General features: G+C 36.7%; 1 protein-coding gene across 1 annotated transcript in view; it reads left to right on the top strand.

Annotated features, from left to right (window-relative positions):
- The window catches only part of CPNE8 (copine VIII), a 70,708-nt gene that overhangs the window by 52,997 nt on the left and 2,920 nt on the right, over positions 1-14,791 (top strand). Inside the window, 4 exon segments of the mRNA XM_010581082.1 lie at positions 98-225; positions 3,846-3,948; positions 6,848-6,905; positions 9,709-9,782. Coding sequence (XP_010579384.1) covers positions 98-225; positions 3,846-3,948; positions 6,848-6,905; positions 9,709-9,782 — 363 coding nt within the window.

The raw sequence follows: 14,791 nt of genomic DNA, 5'->3' as shown, positions 1-14,791 counted from the left end.
TGCCATTTAAAAATGTACACTGGGTAGCATTCACTAACCTACATCATTTTTTCTTCATAATTACTTTTAGTGATTAATCATCTCTTGCTTTCATTAGAATGGAAACCCTCAAAATCCATACTGCCATGGAATTGATGGTGTAATGGAGGCATATTACAGGAGTCTAAAATCTGTACAGCTTTATGGACCAACAAACTTTGCCCCTGTAATTAATCATGTAGCCAGGTAAGCATCACAACAGGTACTTTGCAGAAACTTCTTATTGTCAGTATAACTATCACATATAAAAGGCTAACAGTTACATGATGCTAAACATTGAAAAAGATTTACAGCTGTTCTGTTTATTCAGTCTAACGTGATTATCTTGTACCTTTGAGTAGGTTTGAAGACCATGTGCTAGTATTATGCAGAATTTCATCGCTGATTAAAAATAAATACAAGTGATCCAGTTGATCCACCCTGTGTTAAAATCTTAGGAGAAATCATAATGAAAAAAATTTTTGTGAGATCACTCTGCCATTTTCTTTTTATGTCCTTTGGAGCACAGAATTTTTGCTTCCCAGAAAAGACAGTAATCTATCAGAAAATTTATAAAATGCAAATTTTTTTGGCATATGTGGTTCCTCTAATCTCAAAATGTCCAAAATATCAACAAAATTTTCCAAGGCTCTCTGTGGCAACAATTCCCAGCTGGTAGTGGTACTGTTAAGGCAATAGTGCAGCAGCCACCACTGGGGAGCCATCGTGCTGTGTTATACAACACCTCATCTAACTTCTCAAAGTAAAACCCTTCTTGTGTTTGCAGAAGTTTCTTAAGAAGGATAATGTTGCCTTATTTTGGCATACAAGATCGTGACTTACAGTATACCTCCATGTGTTGGTATAGGAAAAGTGATATGGCTCAGATGATTTAGCTGAGTAACTACCTGAACAGATTTTATTTTTTTTATAGATAGAGAGGAAGAACTAATGTTTATAAAATAAAGCAGTAGGGAAGTGTAAATCATTGTATTGTTAATGTTTTATTTATGAGCTTGCAAAATAGTTAATTGTTGTAGCAAGTATTTATTTACTATCTGTTCTTGCTGTTGTTAGTTCTACAGCCCAATGAAAAATAATTTGCAAATTCTATAGTGCGAAGAATTTTCTGGGCACTGCAGCATGGCTAGATAGCTGAATTCAGTTATTTATCATGAAGATTAGTTGTTCCATCTTCAAATCATACCATTCAAATTATGTAATTATGTACGTGTATATTCCATTGCTTGTCTTTACAACTAGCGTCTTCCTTTTAATCTTCCCTTTGACAGGATCTCTCCAGTAGCAGTTTTCAGACTGTGAGGAAATACGCCAATCCTTCTGACAGCTGAATTCCATATAAGTGGCATTCAGTGTCTGCATTAGCCATGTTAACTGGAAATCTAACCCATTGACTTCTCTGGCTTTTTCTTCTTTAGAACTTGTCGTATCAGTTGAGCTGGCTGGTTCAGAATTTGGTGATTAACCTCAAGCCTCCTGTTCATTCAAAAAATTTAAATTCTTATTCTAGTACCATCAAAGCGTTGGCATAAACTGAGTTCCTTTTCTCACCAGTTGTTTCTCAGGAATATTTGTCAACTTTTGCAGAATTACAGAAGCCTGTCACCACCATTTGTAGCTCTTCCACTGAACTTTTGTCTAAACACCAAGTTGTTGCCAACTTTGGGAACTCCTTCTGGTAGCAAATCACACCACATTATAGTGGAAAAGATAAGTATCTTCATGAGGATTTCTACTGCATGATCATCCTTAATACAATCCATGTACCAGTCCAGCTCTCAGTAACATCATTTTCCTTCAAGGTTCAGTTTCTTGGCTATTCTATTGACTCTCATACACATGGTACTGGAAATGTTGATCTAGCCTGCAGTTACTCTTTGAATCTACCTTCAGTCTCAAAGAAATTTCTTCTTCGCACATCCCTCCTACTTAAAAATATGCCTCTGATGAAATCTCTGGAAACTGTCAGATATTACTGTCCTGTTGGGATCTCGGAACTCTTCAGAAGTTCTTCAAGCAGATAATGAGTTTATCATCCATCCCCAGCTAGGGAGTTATCTAAACTACACCAGATTCAACCTACTGTCTTCTGTCATCTCCCCTCCTCATATAAGATCTTTCTTGCAAAAGACTTCAGAATGTTTTATTCTGTGGAAAATTTGAAATAACCAAATTTCTGTTCCATTTCTTCAGCGTAGGTACGTAGACAGTATTAAGTGCTCAGAAAGGGTAATGAATTTTTATTTTACTCTCATCATCCCTTGTCACTGCAGTCATCATTGAAAAGATTATAAGCATTGTGGAAAAATGAGATAAAAGAATTCTCTGCATGGTAGTGAAAATGTATTCCACAGTAGGTCTTGCTAATCTAGATGTTTAACTATCAGTCCCTACTGCCAGAATGAAAATAGATGATGTTCAACAGGTTCATTGTCTGTGTGGCTTTTCTACCCATCTGTATCTTGGGGAGGGAGAAGGAGGAATGTGATGGCTTTCTGTGAGTTGTAGATTCCATTTCACAAACATTCCTCCGAACTCTTGTAAATGTTGTGGTTACAGCATCTTATTTATTGGGAGTACTCGCTTGCAAATGCACTGTGTAACATCAGAGTTAGAATTTCCTAAGCATATGCAATCATCATGAGCATCATTAGAACATATCTTGTTCAGTGACACAGGCCTTTCTTGTTCAGCGGCCAATAAGATAGTGAGTTCTTTGACAGTCATATTGTGTACTTGGACATATATTCTACAGTATTCATATGGAAGCTAATTTTTTTTTTTTGTACTGATCTCCATGCTACTCATTGCTACTTTTATTACAAGGTTCTACTATTTGACTCCTTCACAGCACCAAGAGCCTTCATGAAAGTAGGAACTATACTGGCTGCTGTCAAGTGAAGCAGCAAGTGGAGCGACCTGCTACACACAAGAAAATTTCTTCACTAACTATATAAGACACTTTGACCCTTGGGAGTTGAAGATAAATGAACTGAAGTCATAGTTTCTGGTATGCAGGCCATAGAGTTCAGTGGGGCTGCTGTGGACTCACTGTCTATCAGGACTTTTCAAATCTTCAAAAGCTGCTCATTTTCAAAGAGCAGTTGCTTCTTGGGTCCTTTGGCTGAGGTGGGAATGAAATGGCACTGGATGTGTTTTGTCTTGTATTCATGTGCAGCACAGGGAGAAGCTTGAGTCTTGAAAGGACATCTAGGGGTGGTACAGACATGAATATCTAAGCCAGGGTTGCAGGGTGCATGTTCAGCCATTGTACAAATGTGCACGTGAATGTGAACTGTAAGTCTGCAAGCGTGGTCAACAGTAAGTAACCTGTTTTTGTAAGACGAAAAAAAAATAAAATTATGGAATGTGCTGATTCCTGATAAATTTTATTTGTTCTATAAAACCAACCATTCAATATTAATGTATGCCCTTCATACCAAGCTAGGTTCCCCAGATTTAATAACTGTTACATAACTTAGAGTTTCTAACAACTCATGATTCTATAAAGGACATTCTGTCCATGCTCCTCTTGGTAGTGATACAGTTCCTATTTTTCACTGATTCAACACGTGCAGATTATCAGTATCAATATTGTATGAGGTATGTTTTCCTAATGTTCTCATTTTAAAGTAGAATGTCTATCTTAATTATGAATGTCTTTACTTTTGAAACCCACTGCATCATGTTTCTTTATTTTTCTTAGTCCTTAGTAGTCAAATTTTAAAAATACAGCTTCTTTTCATATTAGTTCCTTTGTAAAAAGGGGGTTTTTACTGTTATAATGTTGTTTTTTCTTCCCTTAGATATGCTGCTTCAGTAAAAGATGGCTCCCAGTATTTTGTTCTTCTCATTATTACAGATGGTGTTATTTCTGATATGGCTCAGACAAAAGAATCCATAGTGAATGTAAGTTTTGCTTTTGTCCCTGGGAAATGTCAGATGAAAGTACACACAGAAACAACTTCCACGCAGGGTTTGAAAAGATCTATACCAATAGTTTTGAACACAGCACAGTGGATCTAGTTAATAGTGAGGTGGTGGGTGAAAAGCCTACATTAAAATTTGACATCATGTCAAAACGAGTAGTGTAGAATTAGGTGGCATATTTTTGAAGGCCCATTTTCACTACCTCCTGTAGAGATTCAATGCCAGTCCAGTTTGTAGGGTGCACATGAAAATACTACTGAAATGTTCTCTCTTCACTGGAGAACAAGATGCCCTCAGGTTCTAGCCAGCAGCACGTAGGCAGAGTCTGTGTATTAATAAGGTCTCTGACAGCCCACCTGGTAAGTTTTTACACTCAAAGCTGTAACTGTGTTTGAAGGTACCAGTTTACTTCCTCTCCTCTTCCAGCTTCCAATATTAAAGTAGGATAAACTGACTCTCTTTTAAAGGAGATAAACAAGCTTTTAGCTTGGAAGTTCATTCTCTAGTCTAGCCTAGCCTAGAAGTTTAGAATATAACTTCTTTTAGATGAGATTCTTTTAGGTGGCAAAAAGGCTCCATGGAGAAAAAAGAGCAGCTCTTGGTTTAACTCACCCCTCGCTTTGAAGTCAGTAAGTAAGAGACCAGCAAGTCCAGTTGGCTGATACCTTGTAACATTAAGTAATTTGCCACTAAGACATACAGAAAAACCTTGTTTCCAGTGATAGTTCATTTTTAGGAATAATAACTGTTAGTCTGCAACTGCCTGGAAATACAGCAGATGTGGTGTTAGCTTGGAATGAGTGGAAGTTTGGGAATATTTGCTGTCTTTTCTTTTTATGAAGATGCATTCATTTTTTTGTATACTTCTTGAAGTGTGAGCACAGTATACCATGACAGAACTAGTTAAATGCTTAATAATATCCAAAATAATAAAAAGGGCAGTGGTGTTCAATGCAACTTGATATGTGTAAAACTCAGGAAGAATATATTTCATTTTTTAACACTGATTGTGCTCTTAGGCATCTTTCTCATTACAGCATATAAGTCAGACACATTCTGTTTTACCAAACTGTCTAAAGGTTATGCTGTCATTCAGGAAATGCCAACACTTAAGTTTATATGCAAAAGTTTAACTCTTTGTCTTGATGCTGTCCTTGCCACTTACTCTTTCATATACATTGTATCACATAATACTGTGTCTGTGTGAGTAGGAATGTCTTTAAAGGATGTTTTCTTTACAATCAAGCAATAAGATTCTAGAAAACACCTGAAAAACAGAAGATGTTCTGTTCTGAGAAATGCTTTCATGTCTCAAAAATATTCTATACTTACTATTATTGACTTATGCAGTGCACTGTAATTCAGTTACAGGTACGCTGTATTTATAGCCCTTAATCACAGAATCACAGACTGGTTGAGGTTGGAAGGGACCTCTGGAGGTCATCTGGTCCAACCCCCTGCTCGAGCAGGGCCACCTAGAGCTGGTTTGCCAGGACCATGGCCAGGTGGCCTTTACTATTATCTTCAGTAGCATATTAGTATTTAACTAACAAGGGATTATTAAATTTTTTTTTACTCTGCTACAAAATTTTAGCTGGAAGAGTGACTGTGTAGTAATACCTTGTGATGAATTTGCAGTCGATGTATAGTATATAGTGTATAATGTAGTGGTGTAGAACATTAAATAGTGACTTATAGAATGGCATATTTTCATTGTTTTAAATAGCATGTTTACAGTAATGAACTGTAAATCTTCTGCTTAAAGAAAGTTGGTTTTATATGTAGTATTATGACAGGTGAAGAATGGGAAATGGTGATGATGTATCTAAAATCAGAATATCTTACAAATTAGGGAGAAAAACACTTTTTATATTCCAAAAGAAAAATATGACAATATGTTCTAAACCCACTTGACTTCAGACTTCAGTGAAGCAGAGTTTAATTTAGCAGAAAGCATACATCTATTATTTTTGGCCAGTGTATACTCCTGTTTAAAATGACTGTAAACATTTCACAGTTCATCGGAATATCTCAATAAGGAACAGTTGTCAACCCTGACATTTGGTAGATTTTTTTTTTAGTTGTTACCTTCCTCAACAGAGGCAGTTTCAGATTATTTCTGTAAATTAGCAGATATCTGGTGCTACTATCAGGGCAGGAGAATCAAATATTTATGATACTGTCTTCATAATTTTGAAGGTTTTACAGAGAGTTTATTCAGGGAAAGCCAGATATCATCTTTGCCTTGTTTCATTGAATGAAAAAGATTAAATAAAATTTAAAATCTTACCATAAGCCAGTTCAATATCTTGTTTACTTTGTGGCACAGATGACTGACTTGAATAAAATTTCATTTATGGAAAAAATACAAGATGCGTATCCCTCAAATAGGTGATTTATTCTGTTGAGAAAAATTGGCATAAGATCTATGTAAAAAATAGTGTCACATAGTTCCAAGCAGCCACATAATATCAAGAAACAGCAAAGTACATTTAAATAAATGTCAAACTGTCATTAGGTATGTATATACAATTATTGTCAGTTTACAAAAACTTCTAAGACAAATTTGTTGTCTTAGTTGTCATATTGGTATTAAATCCTAACACAGTTTGTTGTGTTTAATTACAATCCTATATGATTCAGAGACTTTATAAGGAAAAAATAAATTAAAATAATCATCTGCCTTTCTATCTGCATCCAAGATATTTTGTACCACTTAAGCAGGTAGTTTACACCACTCAACTTTTTAGGTGGAAAAAAAAAATTTTCTTTAAAACATAACTTCTGCATGTTTTTTATTCAGATTGTCCGCAGATCTCACATATTATTGGCAGAGGTTATGTAATGTGTTAAAGCTCTTTTTCTTCTTCTTTTGAAGGCTTCAAAGCTTCCAATGTCAATAATTATAGTGGGGGTGGGACCAGCAGAATTTGATGGTAAGTATTCTGGTGTTTTTCCTAGAATTTGTTATATTTGTTTACATTGTAGTAGTGTGTGGTTTTTCGAACAAATACTGTTATTTAAAAGAGCATAATATGGAACAAGCAGTAAGCACTGCTGACGTTTCCAGCTGGATTGATTGATAACTCAGTACGATTACAAGCTACCATGTGGAGCTGTGTAGCCCCTCAGGCTCTCTGTTCAAGTCACAGAATCATATGGGGGCTCAGCATTTACAGAGTTCCAGAAGATGAGTGGAAAAAAAACCCCCACAAACCCACAGTAAAGTACATATACTCAAGTAATGTTGAATTTCTTCAACACAGATATTTAGTTGCCTTGTGAAGTGTCAGTTGACTGGAAGTATTGATCATCTGTTCTTACTGCAGTAATAAAATACTGAGAAAAATAAAGACATTTGAGGAGGTAATCTGGGTTAACCTGGGTTTCACTAGATAACAGGAGTGAGCCTTACTGTGTAGCAGCATTGAGAGAATGTTACAGCAGGAGAGAAATTACCAGGATTATTTGCATATTCTTTCGTGTGATATTCCAGAACACCATTCTCCATTGCAGTAACTAAGCTGCTTCTGTTATTTGGACTAATTTAAGTGCGATCATATATATCACTGCACTATGAAGTGTAGACATTCCCTGTATATCTATTCCTCCTACATCCTTCCTTTTAATTCTAGTACTTCTGGTTAGACAGTATGCCTTCTTTTCTACGTGAAATATACTTAGTACTACCACAGATGTATAATGTAAATATCACTGATGACTGTACATGTTAATTCTTGTACAAATATTCTAAGAGTATGAAAATGAGGAAAAAATAACACACACAAAAATTTATTGGAGGTTGACTTTCATATGCTTTTTGACAAGTGGTATATTAGTGATAATTTTAAGTATCTTATTCCTTGAAGAGATTGTCCAGGTGGACTCTTACACTTCAGATGATTGTATGCCACAAGCAATGAGAAAAGACAGTTTATCTTAATAAATGCATATGAGGGAGATTTGCAAACTTCATTTTTACCCCCGATAATCCCCACTTCAGTTGTATGTTACTTACTTTTCTCTCACTCCTCCTTTGCCTTTTCCCTTTCTCCCTGTTTGTCCAGTCCTTGGGTTTGCCCAGGCTCCCCTTAGCTCAGTCAGGACATGCAGATTCAGTCTTTTTTTTACTTCTGGAGCTTGTCTTTGCAGAGTTTTTAGGGTGTCATCCCTGTTGCTTTTCTTAAGGCAGGATTCTGTTTGTACTGCAGGATATAGTTTCCATCTTTGGACCCACACTCCTTGAGTATACTGCCACAGTGAAATTCACCCATTAGATGTGTGCCAAATCTGTAGTTCCTTAATGCCCAAGAGGGCAGAGAAATGACTTTTCCATCTGCAGAAATTCCTTCTGGAAAAAAGAACAGACTCCATGTCTGATGTGGACGCTGAAGAATTGTGTGTGTAGGAGGGTGTATGTTCCAGGCACACTGTCTTACAATTCAAACGCCAGTCAAGCCTCAGCTCTGCTGTAGAGAGACTAAGTTACTTCTCTGCAGGTATCACTGCAGAGATCTCCCAGCCCCTGGGGCCTACCAGAGGGGTTCTTAAAAGTCTGGAGCTCAGATAGGTGGCACATACATTTGGCAGAACTTCACTTATGAGTGTGAGGATGACTGTAACAGGTCAGATCAGGGGTCTGTTTTGCCCAGTGTTCTGTATCTGACATGGCAATGGGTGGTTATCTAGAGAATGTTAAGAATAGAATAAGGAAATATGATACTTCCCTGAATACTGTTTGTAGATTTGAATTTCCTGAGCAGGATGTGCTTTGTGTCTATTTTGGAAATTTTCAGTGGATCTCTCCTTCAAATACTTGATCAGTCTCCTGGTTTGAACACGTGTACATTTTTTGTATCAACAGCATCATCTGGCAACGTGCTCTACAGACCTACTAATTTTTTCTTTCAACAAACATGCTCTTTTGTTTGGCTTGAACTTGGCTCCTGATAGCAACATTGATGCTTTCTAGTTCTTGCATTGGAAGAACTAGATTTTGAAATGCTGGTTTCAGTGAACTCAGCCCAGTGTGTAAACCCCTGAGAAGCTCAGTGATGCAGGGCTTTGATTTTCACAGCGTATGCTGAAAGAAGGGTTGCAGATCCAACAGCTGAGCAATAATCTGTGATCCCAAGTCCATGCATTTCAACATTGACCAGAGAGCAGGTATACCTTTCTACCTAGAATGGCTTCTGGGTATCTGGCCAATTTTAGAGTTTTCTTGGATCCTGCTTAGAAAGATACAAGAAGAGTTACCCAATAAATTTAATAAATATTTTTTAAGAACTCCTCATTCCTGTGCATTAACAGTCATTACTTTTTCAGTATGAATGTGAGTTATTACCTCTTTGTGCTGTATCCTATGATATCTTCTGCAAGAAGAGTTGCTGAAGATGAATTCTTTTTCCACCTATGAAAGTATAAATACAGCCTTACCAAAACAGATATACTTGCTGGTTTGAGAGCTGGAAGGATAAAGACCTTATTGTGGTCTGTTTTGTTCTGAAGATTGCAAGGCAAAAAGTATGTATTGTCAACATGAAAAAGTGCTAGATAACTACAAAGCATGATGTATTTTATGGCACAGATGATCTTAAAGAGTTACCTAAGTAACAACTGTTGGGTTTGTTCCCCTAGAGTGTAAATTGACTGAAGTTTTTCTCAGTAAGCTTGTTTTTGTTGTGTAGTTGAACTCATAAATAAATTCATTTTGTTTCTTTCTTTTTTTTTTTTTTTAAGCCATGGAAGAACTGGATGGTGATGTAGTGAGGATTTCTTCAAGAGGAAAGTTTGCGGAAAGAGACATTGTGCAGGTGGGAGAGAAAATTTACTCTAATAGTTAGATTTTACTGATGCTGTTTGTTTTGAATTCTTGTTTCTATCTATATTCCTACCTTTCATTTTACCTTAGCCCTGACTTACTTTATCTTGAGGTGTTCATAACAAGGTCAGAAACTCTCTGTGATACCTATAAGCCTTTATATAACACATCGTAGTGGATCTGCATTCATTAGGAAATGACCCCTAACTGGCAGCACACTGATATAAAGTCTTAGGTTCATACAACCATGGGAGAAGAGATAGTTGCCTCTGTACTGCAATCTCACTATGATTCCATAATGAAAAACTGCAACTTTTGTGGAAGTTGGCAATACCTAGACTTCTAACATGTGCATTTGAAATGCCTAGGGTATCTTTCCTTGCCTCTAACTGCCAGTCCACAAGACCATGAGGATCTCCTAGTTCCTATGTCGTGTCTGCCACATACAACCATGCAGATGTCTCATGCTTTAAGGAGCCTCAGATGATAGCTGGAACAGGTTGCCCGGAGAGGTGGTAGATGCCCCATCCCTGGAAATGTTCAAGGTCAGGTTAGACGGGGCTCTGGGCAACCTGTTCTAGTTGAAGATGCCCCTGCTTATTGCAGAGGGCTTGGACTAGATGACCTTTAAAGGTCTCTTCCAACCCAAACTATTCTATGATTCCGTGGTCTGTGTTTACATGACTGCACCAAGCCCTTAGAGTGCTACTCTCATCTGCATTCCATTTCTCTGCCAAAGTCCTCTGGTTCTGTTCCTGCTCCCTACAGTCAGTCAGTCAGCCCAGTAGTTGTCATTCAATCCTATGCAACGACTGGCAGGGTGGTATAGCAGCTTTGCATGCACATACACACCCACCATAATCCCCCTTCCCCTCAGAGCTGCAGATTTCTTCAACTCCACAGGTTGTCCAAACTATATATTTCATCCATGCTCCAGGCACCCCATCTTGCCTCCCAATTACCTACCTCCCTGGACAGACTTTATTTCATAATTATTTTCTTGATCAAATAAAATTAACTAGCTATGCATTTTTTATTTTCTTTTCTACTTTAGAAAGAATGATATGTCTAAAACTAAATCTTCTGTGGACAGTGTATTTTCCTGGAATTGTCTGAATACATTTATGAAATAGAGTATTTCCACTGGAAGGGACCTATAACAGACGTCTAGTCCAACTGCCTGACCACTTCAGGGCTGACCAAAAGTTAAAGCATGTTATTAAGGGTGTTGTCCAAATGCCTCTTAAACCCTGACAGGCATCCTTAGGTTCAAACCTTACCTTCGATCTGCCATTTCTTCTTCTCCCTTTATTCCTCCTATTTGTCAAAATTCATAGTCTTTACTTGTTTTTCCTCTTGCTTATTTTCACTTATATCTCTCCAAGCCAGGTTGGATTTTTATATTATTGTTGGTTAGTAGAATATATACATATATATATATATATATATATATACACACATAAAATAACTGAGCTATATGAATAGCTCATATTGCAGGTGGTAATGTTTTAATAAAAATTAAGGTCAGATTGCAGCTGATGAACTTTGGAATGTGTATATTTGTTTTCATTTATATATGTAGGAACTGAAACTTTTCAAAATGTTTGATGTTACCAATACTGGTATGTGAATGTTTAAGGGTTTGATAACTGCTGGTGGATACAATATCTCAATCCAAGGAGATGTTCAAAACATGTATATGACACCTGATTTTATAGTTCTTTTTGTTTACAATACAAAATAAACAATTCTGTGTAAATATGTGGAAATTAAAATGATCAGATCTTTTTTTCCCAGTCTTAAAGCTTCCCAGTGCAATAAATACTACATTAAAATTCCCTCTCTATTTTTTTCCTAAATGGGGATCAGAAATGAGAATAAGATGACAGCAGTTAAATTGCCCTCATAATCTGTATGGATATATGTTAAAGAAAGTCATAGATTCCTGAATTACTTCTTCTAATAGTTGAAAAACAGACCTTTTTCATTTCTGCAACATACAGAGAAAACTGATGGGAGAGTGAGATATCAAAACTCTCAGAAGAGTGAGACATGCTGGCTGCTTTAGTCAATGTTGTCAAAAAGGTAATTATAGAAGTAGGGATGAGGAGAAGCTGGACAGCTGAACAGGAGGCAAGAAATACAGTTTCTCATTTTGTCAAAGCCTTTATAATGTTCCTTGGTAGCCCATACTGGGCTAGAGAGGGACTGTCTGTAATCTGTTATGCTGTGTATGTCAGTGCTGTTCAACAGAGCAGTGTGTGGAGATACGCCTCCAGAGCTGGAAGTGTTTCTGGACCCCAAACTAGTATTTCTGCAACACCTTGTGCCATGTCAGATTTTTTTAAAGCTAATGCAGATATCTCTGGCATGCATTGCACTTACATTTAAATGCATTTAAATATATGCAACATAATCATATATAATTTCTCCAAACAACAGCAGCTCCAAAAGCTGCTGGTTTTACATTCAAAAAGCATAAATAGAGTTCTTCAAGTGTTATAAAAAAGATTTGTGAAAATGCTTTGCATCAGAAATATTCTAATTTCTGCTGAGAAATAAAAAATAATATGTAATGAATACCCTTTTGTATTTCTTTAGAATTCATTGCATATCAGAAATGTAATAAAACATTTATTTACTATTAACATATTTCAGTCAGAACTTTGCCCAAAGCCATATTGAATTACCTGAAGGCAGTATTATTTTGTGCTCTTTTTCTGTCTAAATACTAACAAATACATTATAGGCTAGCTAAATAAATAAAAAGGGATAACATCAAACCCTTTAGGTTTGGTATGACCTTTATTTTCTATCTGGCAGGATAAAACTGATTTGCTTTTATAAAATTAACTACTGAAATATAACAAGTTTATTTTTCATGTATTAGGTTAGTTAAAATTAACTAATGAAATTAACTGATAATTTTAACAGTCAGTATTGTGAAATATTTTAATTAAATTAGTAAAGGAAAAATTTGCCTGCTAACAGTGAGTCACTATCATATTTACTACTGACTGAAATTCATGTAAAGACATGACCTTCATTACTCCCTTCTTGCTAGTATACATACATATTGTATTACATGTGTACCAGTTTTTCCTCAGTTTGTTCCATTTCTGCTCCTTTGTTATCCTTTTCCTATTTAAGAAGTTTTAGGAAAATAATTACTCGTGGTAATGTACCTATTGTTTCTCTTTAAAATTTTGTATATTAGCCTTTTAAATGAAACTCTCAAACTATAGAAAAAGCACTTTACATTCCATCAGTTTCCCTTTGATTTCTCTTATGTCTTTCATTCTATTCCTCTGCCACTTCTACTTCTTCTACATGATAGCTCTAGGCCTTGCTGTCATTGCCAGCTGTCCTTGTATATCTCTATGTGTGCTTATCTGTCCATAGTTCCTCCAGCTCCTCTGTCATCTGTATACCATAAGGAGAGGGGAGGGAGACTAATTCAGGTCATCTATATTGTATAATTGCATTTCAACAATTACACTGTTGAAATAGCCTCCCTTTGCTGCAGAACAGTGGTCTGAGTTTTCATGTCTGCAGACTAATGGGTAAAGTGATCTCTTGGGTTGGGACACATTTTGTTCTTTAGCTCAGACTGCATGTGCTTTTTACATAAGAGTGACATTGCATTAGAAAATGAATAACCACACGAGGGAGAAATGAACACCAAGCTTATCCCTTCCCAGCTGAATGTGTAAACCAGCAGGTTACAGAGATGCTTGTTCTGTTTTGTTGTTCTTCTAATTTCATACTTCTGGGGGCAGTCAGATGTATTCTTACAGAAAAGTTGATGGAGTTTAAGAAGGAACAACCACTTGAGACGGGGCAGTGCTGGGCTGGCTTCTGAAAACTGCTAGAGCCTTTTTATGAAGTGGAGGAGTCAGTACTAGTAAATGTCACAGTATGTGCTTGTCTCTTGTATTGAAGAGTTACTGAATAAACACAGAAATAGTTAAGACATCTAACTATGGAATTGCAGATACCTTGCTTCCTGGCTTAATACCCTAAAGTCAGGTTCCTTTTTGCCTGTTGTTCTCCTGCCCTTATGCCTGACACATTCTTGGACACAACACAACGAAGAGGTAAAGGATGCTCCTATCTGGAATAAAGGCTATTCTGATTGAATAGTCTTGCTGACTACTCTTGTTGACTATGGTAACCTGCGTTAGCCAGCTCTTCTTGAGCAGCAAGGTTGGACTAACGGATCTCCAGAGGTCACTTCTAGCTTCAGCAATTCTGTGGCTAAGTCATCTTCTAAGAAACTGCAGATCTACTGCTTCCTGGGGAAATGCTCTAATCAGTAGCAGTTTATGCTTAATTTTGTGACAGGTTTCAGTTTAATTCAACATAGTTCAAATACTTAGGCTTGAAGCCTTTTTTCTGGCAATTTGAGATCCTTTTCAGGACAGTTATGCAAAGAATCATCTCTTATTTGAATTGTAAACACCTTTTAGTAGGAGATTGATGCCTAGACAGGTTTTGTAAGTCCAGGGTGAGAAGTGCTTTCCAAAGTTGTTGTAAAAATGATTTAAGTTCAAGTTCTTTATTGCTGAAATGTTGTCTTTGTTTTTGGTTGGTGGGGGTTTTTTTGGGGGGTGGGATGGGGGGTGGTGGTGGTGGGGTGTTCTTTCCCCAAGAGGTTTTTTATTTGTTTAATGTATTTAATAGATTTCTTTTTGTTTATTTCTCTGATTTCTGGAAAACTCTCAGGATCTCAGAAATACAGTGTAGACTGAACTCTCACTGTAATTCAGTGTTCCCCTAAATCTTGAAAACTTCAATGCTTTTTAGAAAAATTGAATTTAATCTGTAGCCTTGGTTGCTCTGCATCCAAGAAAGCAAAATTAGTCTGGTTAGTATCATGGCAAAAGAGTCTTCAGATTTCAGAGTTCAGTCAGGAGATGAGAGATCTGTGGGTCTGACTTCTCAATCAGTTCTAGTTTTATTCTGGAGTACAACAGTTAACAATTACATCTCCCTGTTTTG

This window comes from Haliaeetus leucocephalus, unplaced genomic scaffold (genome assembly GCF_000737465.1).
Source record: "Haliaeetus leucocephalus isolate CR32 unplaced genomic scaffold, Haliaeetus_leucocephalus-4.0 Scaffold751, whole genome shotgun sequence".
NCBI lineage: Eukaryota > Metazoa > Chordata > Aves > Accipitriformes > Accipitridae > Haliaeetus > Haliaeetus leucocephalus.
Note: the sequence above shows the minus strand (reverse complement) of the source record. Positions and strands in the feature narration are given on the sequence as shown.